Source organism: Serinus canaria, chromosome 25 (assembly GCF_022539315.1).
Source record: "Serinus canaria isolate serCan28SL12 chromosome 25, serCan2020, whole genome shotgun sequence".
Taxonomy (NCBI): domain Eukaryota; kingdom Metazoa; phylum Chordata; class Aves; order Passeriformes; family Fringillidae; genus Serinus; species Serinus canaria.
The window spans coordinates 12906829-12917010 of NC_066338.1; the positions used below are offsets into that span (position 1 = coordinate 12906829).

At 62.0% G+C, this 10182-nt stretch overlaps 1 protein-coding gene and 1 long non-coding RNA gene across 2 annotated transcripts; both read left to right on the forward strand.

The window, feature by feature from the left end:
* Window positions 1-3838: 3838 nt before the first annotated feature.
* On the forward strand, window positions 3839-8879 carry S100A16 (S100 calcium binding protein A16). The gene is made up of 3 exons (XM_050984608.1): window positions 3839-4005; window positions 7419-7580; window positions 8321-8879. The coding sequence occupies exons 1-3, from the start codon at window positions 3928-3930 to the stop codon at window positions 8483-8485; spliced, it is 405 nt and encodes a 134-aa protein (XP_050840565.1). The 5' UTR covers window positions 3839-3927; the 3' UTR covers window positions 8486-8879.
* LOC127060687 (uncharacterized) lies at window positions 6794-7409 on the forward strand. Its single transcript, XR_007779961.1, has 3 exons — window positions 6794-6836; window positions 6867-6896; window positions 6958-7409. It is a non-coding gene; the product is annotated as an uncharacterized LOC127060687 (long non-coding RNA).
* Window positions 8880-10182: the final 1303 nt, after the last annotated feature.

Below are 10182 nucleotides of genomic sequence, written 5' to 3' on the forward strand. Positions count from 1 at the left end.
CCCCGAAAAAAACCCCAAAAAACCCAAAACAAAGCGAGGGGGATGGGGGGGGACCTCGTTTGTGGGGGGCGAGGAGGGGTCGGGGCTGCAGGGTTGGGGGTTGGGGTCATGGCTTTGGGGTGTGCAGAGGATGGGGGGGCAGGGGGTGCTCTGGGGTTCAGGGGGTGCAGGCGATGTTCTAGGGGTGCAGAGGATGCTCTGGGGGTTCAGGGGGTTCTTCAGGGGTGCAGGGAGTCCAGGGGATGCTTTGGGGGTGCAGAGGATGCTGTGGGGGTGCCAGGAATGTTTTGGGGGTGCAGGGGATGCTGTGGGGGTCCAGGGGGTGCTGTGGGGGTTCAGGGGATGCTGTGGGGTGCCAGGATGTTTTGGGGGTGCAGGGGATGCTGTGGGGTCCAGGGGGTGCTGTGGGGGTCAGGGGATGCTGTGGGGTGCCAGGGATGTTTGGGGGTGCAAGGGTGCTGTGGGGGTGCCAGGGATGTTTTGGGGATTTAGGGGATGTTTTGGGGTGCAGGGGTGCTGTGGGGGTGCCAGGGATGTTTGGGGGTTCAGGGGATGCTGTGGGGGTCCAGGGGTGCTGTGGGGTGCAGAGGATATGTGGGGTTCAGGGGGTGCTGGGATGCTTTGGGGTGCGGGGGATGCTGCAGGGGTGCAGGGAAGTCTGTGGGGTGCCAGGGATGTTTTGGGGGTGCAGAGATGCTGTGGGGTCCAGGGATGCTGTGGGGGTCCAGGGGGTGTTCAGGGTGCAGGGAGTCCAGGGGATGCTGTGGGGGTTCAGAGGATGCTGTGGGGGTGCCAGGAATGTTGGGGGTGCAAGGGATGCTCTGGGGGTGCAGAGGATACTGTGGGGGTTCAGGGGGTGCTGGGGATGCTTTGGGGGTGCGGGGGATGCTGCAGGGGTGCAGGGAAGTCTGTGGGGGTGCCAGGGATGTTTTGGGGGTGCAGAGGATGCTGTGGGGGTTCAGGGGGTGCTGTGGGGGTGCCAGGGATGTTTTGGGGGTGCAGGGGGGCTGGGATGGTGCCAGGGATGTTTTGGGGGTTCAGGGGATGCTTTGGGGGTGCAGAGGATGCTGCAGGTGTGCGAGACCCCTGTGGACATCCCAGGTCTCTCTCCACACCCCCCAGACCCCAGGTACCCCCCACAGGCAGAGCCAGGGCCGAGCTTTGGGCATCCTGGGCTGGAGAGAGCTCAGGGGAGACCCCCAAATCCTGGGCAACCCCCAAAATCCTGGAGAACCCCCAAAATCCTGGAGAACCCCCAAAATCCCGGGCTTGGCAAGCCCCGAGGTCTGCGAGGCCGGCAGAAGGTGGGATTTGGAAAGAGGAAATGCCACCGAGCTCGGGGAGGGCGAGGACGGGGCCGGAGCTCCCGGTTTTCCCACTTCTCCTTCTCCATCCTCCTCCTCACCGAGCTGCAGATCCTGGGGGGAGACCGCGGGCACCCCAGAAAGGCAGCGGGGACCCCAAAAAGGAGCGTCTAAAAAGGGAGAGGGCGTGGGAGAGGGGGGAAAAACCAAACCAGGGTGATAAGAGCCGGGGCTGGGCAGGGGACAGGTCCTGCCAGGTTGGTGGCAGCGCTGGTGGCACCGTGGCTGGGCCACAGGCGGGCTGTGTCTGCTCTCGGGGTGGATTTCACAACGGGAATGAGTATTTATTGTTCTCCAGGTGGGAATGAAGCCGGCAGAAAGGTGTGGCTTAATTGGAGACAGGAAATGTGTCAGGTCCGGCTGGTGGTGGAGGGGGGGGAAAGGGGAGCCCCAACCTCTGCCCCGAGCCAGGCTGGGGACGTGGGGACTCCTGGCTGTGACACTGAGGTGTCGGGAGGACAATTCCTGCCACGTGAGACACCTCTGGGTGAGTCTCTGGAAGGTTCTGGAGGTGACAGGAACAGCTCAGTCCGTGCTGGGACAGCCCCTTGGTGAGGACACAGCACTGGAGATCCATCCTGGAGATGCTCTGGAAAGGTTCCCGTGGTGCTGGAGACACCAAACCCCTCCAGATCCTTCACCTGAAGGTGCTGGAGACACCAAACCCTCCCAGTCCTCCATCTGGGGGTGTTGGGGACACCAAACACCTCCAGATCCTCCATCTGGAAGTGCTGGAGACACCAAACACCTCCAGATCCTTCACTGGGAGTGCTGGAGACACCTCCCAGTCCTCCATCTGGGGGTGCAGGACCAGCAGAACCCCTCCAGATCCTCCATCTGGGGGTGCTTTAGACACAAAAAGCTTCCCAATCCTCCATCTGAGGGATCTAGAGACACCAAACCCCTCCAGATCCTCCATCTGGGAGTGCAGGAGACACCAAACACCTCCAGATCCTCCATCTGAAGGTGCTGGAGACACCAAACCTCTCCAGATCCTCCATCTGGAAGTGCTGGAGACACCAAACACCTCCCATTCCTTCATCTGGAGGTGCTGGAGACATCAAACACCTCCAGATCCTCCATCTGGCGGTGCAGGACCAGCAGAACCCCTCCAGATCCTCCATCTGAGGGATCTAGAGAAACCAAAGCTCTCCAGCTCCTCCATCTGGGGGTGCAGGACCAGCAGCACCCCGACCTCCCGGGGTTCCCCAGGCTGGGCCGGGCCGGGGTGGCCGCTGAGTTTTCGGGGCTCACGCCCACGCCCTGGATGCCTCGTAAAAAGAAGGGCCTGGATGTGGTTGTGACATCTGCCAGGGGACCAGAGGGTGACTCAGGCCTGAGCTGTTCGCCCTGAGGCTCGGGGAGGGATTCCCACCCTCCCCAGGTGTTTCATCACCACCACCACCAGCAGGACACCATCCAGCCCCAGAACAGGTCGGCTTCCTCCCCACCGAGATGAGGAAGAGGCCAGGGCAGAGCTGAGGAGTTTTTTTCCGGGATGGGAGGAGGTGCCAGAGCTGCTGGATCCCTCCTGGAATAAATCAGCTCCTGCTTTGCATGGCCAGGTTTGCCCTCCTGGGTGAGGGCAAGGCCGGGATCTGATCTCGCCATCGCATCTGGCTCCGGCAGGGACACCAGGCCTGCAATTAACAGGGGGGCATTAATTAGGGAGGGCACTTGACAAGGCCAGCTCCCAGCTGGGAACAGCCTCATCCATCCTGGGACAGCCAGAGAGGTCTGAGTGCTGCACAGGGCCCCAAACCCCCAAAGGAGAGGTTGGGGCTCAAATTTAAGGATTTTATCCACCCCAAACCTGGGTTTTGGCCCAAATTAAGGATTTTATCCACCCCAAACCTGAGGTTTTGGGCCCAAATTAAGGATTTTATCCATCCCAAACCTGGGTTTTGTGCCCAAATTAAGGATTTTATCCATCCCAAACTTGTGTCATCCCCTTGCACCCACCAGGATGAGTGGTTGGGGCTCAAATTTAGGATTTTATTCATCCCAAACCTCTTTCAGCCCTTTGCACTCATCAGAACAAGTGGTTTTGGACTCAAATAAAGGATTTTATTCACTCCAAACCTGGGGTTTTGGCCCAAATTAAGGATTTTGTTTGCTCCAAACTTGTGTCAACCCCTTGCACCCACCAGAAGAAGTGGTTTGGGCCCAAATTAAGGATTTTATCCACCCCAAACCTGAGGTTTTGTCCCAAATTAAGGATTTTATCCTCCCCCCATGCCCGGGGTGGGTCGGAGCTGGAATGGGAGGATTTGCAGGACCAGGTGGGAATTCTGTGCCCTCTCCCCACTGCCGGGAGCCCTCGCAGCCCTCGGGACCTTTCGGGGTGATCCCCACCCAGGTCCCGTCCCCCCCAAAACCCCCGAAGGACCCCGGGAGGAGCCCCCGGGAGGAGCCGGGGCCGCTGCGGGTCCCTGCTCGCTCCGACCCGTCCCGGTGTTGCAATTCCAGGGAAGCATTTCCCAGGTAAGGCCCGGTCTGGGAACGCCCTGGGAACGTCAGGAGAGGGTGGGAGGCTCCTTAAAAACCCGGCTGGGCCGGCGGGATGGGTGCGAGGCAAGGAGAGAGCGGCCGAACCGAACGCCCGACGGACGGACACAGCGGGACCGCCGGCAGGATGCAGGTGGGGATCCCGGAGGATTCCCGGTGCCCCCCCGGGATGGGGAACCCCACCCTGGGGACCCTCGGAATTAAAATTTGACTGGGAAGAGGTCTGGGATGTGCGGCTGGAGGTGGAAATTCCTGGAATCCTTCGGGAGCGGGGTCGGGGTTGGAGGGAGGTGTTGGGGTCACCGGGGGGAACCGGGACGGGCCGGGGGGAACCGGGAGGGGCCGAGGGGCGGCGGAACCGGAGCAGCGGCACCGGCGGAGCTTCCCTGGGGGGGAGAGCTCGGTTTGGGGCCGCCAGTGGGGTCTGGGTGGTGGAAAAGGGCGAATTCCCAGTGGAGAAGGGGATTTGGGGTTGGAAAAAGGGATTTGGGAAAGGGGGATTTGGGAAATGGGGAGGGTTTGGGAAAGGAGATTTGGAAAAGCGGAATTTGGGAAAGGGAGGATTTGGAAAATGAGGATTTTTTGGTGGAAAAGGGGGAATTCCCAGTGGAAAAGGGAGATTTGGAGTTGGAAAAAGGGATCTGCCAGTGGAAAAGGGGGATTTGGGAAAGGAGGATTTGGGAAAGGGAGGATTTGGAAAAGGATTTGGAAAAGGGGGATTTTAAAAAGGAGGATTTGGAAAGGGGGGATTTGGAAAGGGAGGATTTTTTTGTGGAAAAGGGGGAATTCCCAGTGGAAAGGGAGATTTGGAGTTGGAAAAAGGGATCTGCCGCTGGAAAAAGGGGATTTGTTGGTGGAAAAGGGGATTTGGAAATGGAGGGTTTGTCGGTGGAAAAGGGGGATCTGCCTGTGGAAAAGCAGGATTTGCCAGTGGAAAGGGGGATTTGATGGTGGAAAAGGAGGATTTGCTGGTGGAAAGAGGGATCTGCTGGTGGAAAGGAGGAATTTCCCGGTGGGACAGCAGGATTTGCCGGCGGGAATGCCGAGCTGGGGGCCGGGAGTGCCGGGGCCGCGCGTGGCTCCGTCCCCACCGTGAGCAGGGGAGGAGGAAGGAGAGGAAGAGGAGGAAGGAGAGGAAGAGGAGGAAGAAGCGCTGGGGCCGCGGCGGGGGGAGCGGAGCTGCTGGGGAGCCCCGTCCTGCCCATCCCACCCGGCTGGGGTCACCCCTGTGGCACCGGTGTCCCCCCGTGTCCCCCGTGTCCCTCCGTGTCCCCCCGTGTCCCCCCGTGTCCCTGGCGTCCCTGGTGTCCCCGTGTGCCACCCGGCGGGTGCCCCGTGCCCCCGGCTGGCCCCGGGGCCGTGCCGTGAGTCAGCGGCGGAGCAGCCGCGGTGCCCGGAGGACGGGCTGGGCTGGGCTGGGCTGGCAGGGGACAGGTGACACCGATGTCACCGCGTGCCGAGGGGGGTTTGGCCTCGGTGCTGCCAAATCCCTTCGGTTCCTGGGCTGGGACAGCCCCAAAGCCACCGTGGTGACAATCCTGAGAGCTGGGGACAGTCCCCAGCCCTGGGGTGATGGAGTGACCTCGGGCAGTGGTGGCACAGGGACAGCGATGGCTTGGGAGGCCACAGGGCCACCTGGGGACAAGGACGAGAGCGTGGCTGAGCCTGGTGTCACCTCCCCAGCGTGGCTGAGCCTGGTGTCACCTCCCTGGGGTGGCTGAGCCTGGTGTCACCTCCCTGGGGCTGGACAGGGGAGGGTCAGGGTGAGGAGAGGGGACAGGAGCCAAGTGCTGCCACGGGGCACGTCCTGCCTGCTCCCAGAGCCAGCAGCCAGCTTGGGGACACCCTCTGATGGTGTCCCCAGCGTGGGGACAGTGCTGGGCCACCCCTCAGCTCTCAAGGCCCGTCTGGTGGTGGCTGTGGCGGTCGCTGGTGTCACCCCGAGCCCCGCTGTCCCCACCCCGGCGGGGCAGGAAAGAGCCAAGTCCGGCCAAGGTGACGCCGTTTCCGTGTCCTTGTCACCACCGGGATGTGACGGGGACCGTCCTGCCTGGCCTAGGCAGAGCAGAGAGCTTCCTGTTGGGGACAGGAGGGACAGGGGGACACGGAGGGGACAGGAGGGGACAGAGGGGCACGGAGGGGACAGGAGGAGCCAGGAGGGCACAGAGGGGACAGGAGGGACAGGAGGGGACAGGAGGGGACAGGAGGGACAGGAGCAGGCAGGAGGGACAGGCGGCACGGAGGGGACAGGGGGGACAGAGGGGACAGGAGGACCAGGAGGGGACAGGAGCAGCAGGAGGGGACAGGAGGGACAGAAACAGCCAGGAGGGGACAGGAGGAGCCAGGAGGGGACAGGAGGGACAGAAACAGCCAGGAGGGGACAGGAGGGGACAGCAGTGACAGGAGGGGACAGGAACAGCCAGGAGGGGACAGGAGGAGCCAGGAGGGGACAGGAGGGACAGGAGGGGACAGGACGGCACGGAGGGGACGGGGAGGACAGGAGAAGCCAGGAGGGGACAGGAGCAGCTAGGAGGGACAGGAGGGGACAGGGGGACAGGGGGGGACAGAAACAGCCAGGAGGGGACAGGAGGGACAGGAGCAGGCAGGAGGGGACAGGGGGCACAGAGGGGACAGGAGTGAGAGGGGGGCACAGAGGGGACAGGAACAGCAGGAGGGGACCCCGGGGCCGCCCCGCGCCGGGCTCGGAGGGGTTCGGCAGGCCGGGACCTGCCTCGCCGGGCCGTTCCCGGAGCCGTGAAGCAACAGGAGGGCTGGCTGGTAATTCCTGCCCCATTCCTCCCTAATGAGCTCTGGGAAGCGCCGGCCGCGGCCCTGGCGCTGCTCAGCCCCGCGGCACCGGGGCCTCATCACCGGCACGGCCCGGCCCAGGCGCGGGGGCGGCCGCGGCCCCGGGGGCGGGCGGGGCGGGCACAGGTGGCACCGAGGATTTTGGCCCGGGTACAGGTGGCACCGAGGATTTTGGGGCCGGCACAGGTGGCACCGAGGATTTTGGCCCGGGTACAGGTGGCATCCAGGAGTTCTGGGGTGGGTACAGGTGGCACCGAGGATTTTGGGGTGGGCACAGGTGGCACCGAGGATTTTGGCAGGGGGGTACAGGTGGCACCGAGGATTTTGGGGCGGGTACAGGTGGCATCCAGGAGTTCTGGGGCGGGTACAGGTGGCACCGAGGAGTTCTGGGGTGGGCACAGGTGGCACCCAGGAGTTCTGGGGCGGGGGGGTACAGGTGGCACCGAGGATTTTGGGGTGTGTACAGGTGGTACCCAGGAGTTCTGGGGTGGGGCAGGCACAGGTGGCCCAGAGGATTTTGGGGCAGGCACAGGTGGCCCCGAGGATTTTGGGGCGGGTCCAGGTGGCACCCAGGAGTTCTGGGGCGGGGGGGTACAGGTGGCACCGAGGATTTTGGGGGCCACGAAGGACATGAGAACCCCCCACAGCCGCGTTTGCCTCTCGGCGAGGATGGGTTTTACCTGCCGGGGGTTTGCGGTGGAGACCCCCGAGGGTCTCACCAGAGTGCCACCCCCTCAGGGAACCATGGCGGAGTGCACGGAGCTGGAATGGGCCGTGCAGGTGCTGGTGAACAACTTTGACAAGTACTCGAGCCGCTGCTGCTGCTGCAAGAACCCGCGGCGCATCAGCAAGAAGGATTTTCGCAAGATGCTGAGCCGAGAGCTCAACCACATGCTGACGGTGAGCCCGGGGGCTGCGGGGAGGGGTCTCGGTGATGGGGAGGGGTCTCGGTGGTGGGGAGGGGTCTCCATGCCTCAAGCACGGTGTGTGTGGGGTTGGGCTGTCCATCTCTGCTCCCACACACACGCTTAGGATGGTTCTGGCACGCTGGGCTTCAAAAGATGAGTCTGGACTCTCTGGGTTTTTTCGGTCTTCAGAATTGTTTGTTGTTTCTTATCTATAAAGTTCCTTCTCTGCCCGACCTGGATCTGACCAGCACGGCAGCCAAAGGCACTCTGACCGCATCTTTTATAACAAAAACTCCGTATATCAGATTTACTTTTTATCCCCGATACCTGTCACCCTCATCACCAGGTACATCCTCACCCCAGACCAATCCCCAAGTGCCAACACCACAGGAGAAGATGGATGACAAGAAGAAGAAAGAAGAGCCTTGTCACACGCCCTGACTCCTCCATCTTGTCTCCACAACCCTGTACCAAAACCCCAAAATCTGTGATTTACCCTATAATTATGTTTTCTCTTCACCATTCACACCCCAGTGATTCCCACAGGTTCCATCTCCTCACACATCGGTGCCACATCCCTAGATGGATCAAAATCCATCCAAAAAGTGCTTTTGGCAACATTCCAAGGCCCCCAAGCCCTCCCAAGGGAATTCTCTCGGTAGCTCTGGACATCAGGAGGGATGTGCTGAGTTCCCACAGGTGCGAACGCCTCCGGTTTTTTCCCCCCCGCAGGACACCGGGAACCGCCGCGCCGCCGACAAGCTGATCTGCGACCTGGATGAGAACAAGGACGGGCGCATCAGCTTCGAGGAGTACTGGACCTTGATAGGCGGCATCGCCAGCCCCATCGCGCAGATCATCCGCCAGCAGGAGCAGAGTGTCAAACACACCAAGTAGCAGCGGCCGGACCACCCCCGGACCCCCCTGCTCCTCCTCCCGTCCCCTCCCGCTTTGTGCCCGCCCCGAGCCTCCGGGACGCCCCCGTTCCCCCAGCAGGGTGGGATTTGGGGGGCCAGGCTGGGGCAGCCTCGGGGGGCTCCTCCCTGTTCTGCGCCCCCCCACTTTTCTTAAAGAAGCTCCCCCTGCTCCGGGGCGGGGGTTCTGTCCGTGCTCAGAAATCCCAGCACGGGCAGCACCCCCTCTGCCCTTGGGGGGTCTCCCCCGAAATTGGGGGGGGGGGTCTCCTTGGGTAAACCCCCCTCTGGCCGAGCTGGTGAAGGCTCTGCCGGGGCTCGGCGCTCGGGTTCCACCCCCGGGGTTATTTATTGCAGCAATAAAGTTCGGAGGAGCAGCGGGTGAAGCTCAGGTTTTGTCGCGGGGAGGGGAGGGGGCTGTGGGAGGGGGGTCCTCCTTGTCCCCACCCTCGCCACGCTTCCCCGGGCTGGCGACAAGGCCAGGAGCCACCACCGGGTGTCAGCAGCCACCGCGGTCACCCCGACCCCGCCACGCCCAGCGGCGGCCGCTGCCACGTTTGTCCCTGCAGGTCCCTCCGTGTCCCCACGGGGGTCCCAGGCAGGGACATCCACGGCTGGCCCGACCCCGATTGACATCGCAGGGATGGGGACAGAGCTCCGCGGGACCCCCGGGCGGGGCAGGACCCCCAGCTCGGCCTTTTCCCCCACCGGGAAGGGGCTGGAGCACGGTGGGGACCCCCCGAGCACCCCCAGTGCGGAGCACGGGGACCCCACCCGGGTCTGACCACCCCCCCCCCCCCCCGGGTCCTGCCCCACCCGAAGAAATGGGTTGAGGTCAAAAAAAGGATTTTATTCACCCCAGAACTGCGTCAGCCCCGTGCACTCACCGGGGACCCTGCAGAGCTCATTAATGGGATCTCACAGCTCATTAATGGGATCACACAGTTCGCTCATTAATGGGGTCACACAGTTCGCTAATTAATGGGGTCTCACAGCTAATTAATGGGATCTCACAGCTCATTAATGGGATCACACAGCTCATTAACGGGATCACACAGCTCACTCATTAATGGGATCACACAGCTCATTAACGGGATCAGAGTTCGCTCATTAATGGGATCTCACTGCTCGTTAATGGGATCACACAGCTCACTCATTAATGGGGTCTCACAGCTAATTAATAGGATCTCACAGCTCACTCATTAATGGGATCTCACAGCTCATTAATGGGATCACTCAGCTCATTAATGGGATCACACAGTTCGCTCATTAATGGGATCTCACTGCTCATTAACGGGATCTCACAGTTCGCTCATTAATGGGATCTCACAGTTCATTAATGGGATCTCACTGCTCATTAACGGGATCTCACAGTTCATTAATGGGATCTCACAGTTCATTAGTAGGATCTCATAGGTCATTAGTGGGATCTCACAGCTCATTAATGGGATCGCAGAGCTCATTAGTAGGATCTCATAGCTCACTCATTAATGGGATCTCACAGCTCATTAATGAGATCACAGAGTTCATTAATGGGCTCTAGCAGCCCCCCAGCAGCCCCGGGCTCCCGTGCGAGCCGAGCCCGGGCTGTCCCCGTGGGAACGGGCGGGGCCGGGCTGAGTCAGGGCCGAGGAATCCCCGCGGGGCGCGGCCGGGCCGTGACTCAGCCCGGGGGGTGCG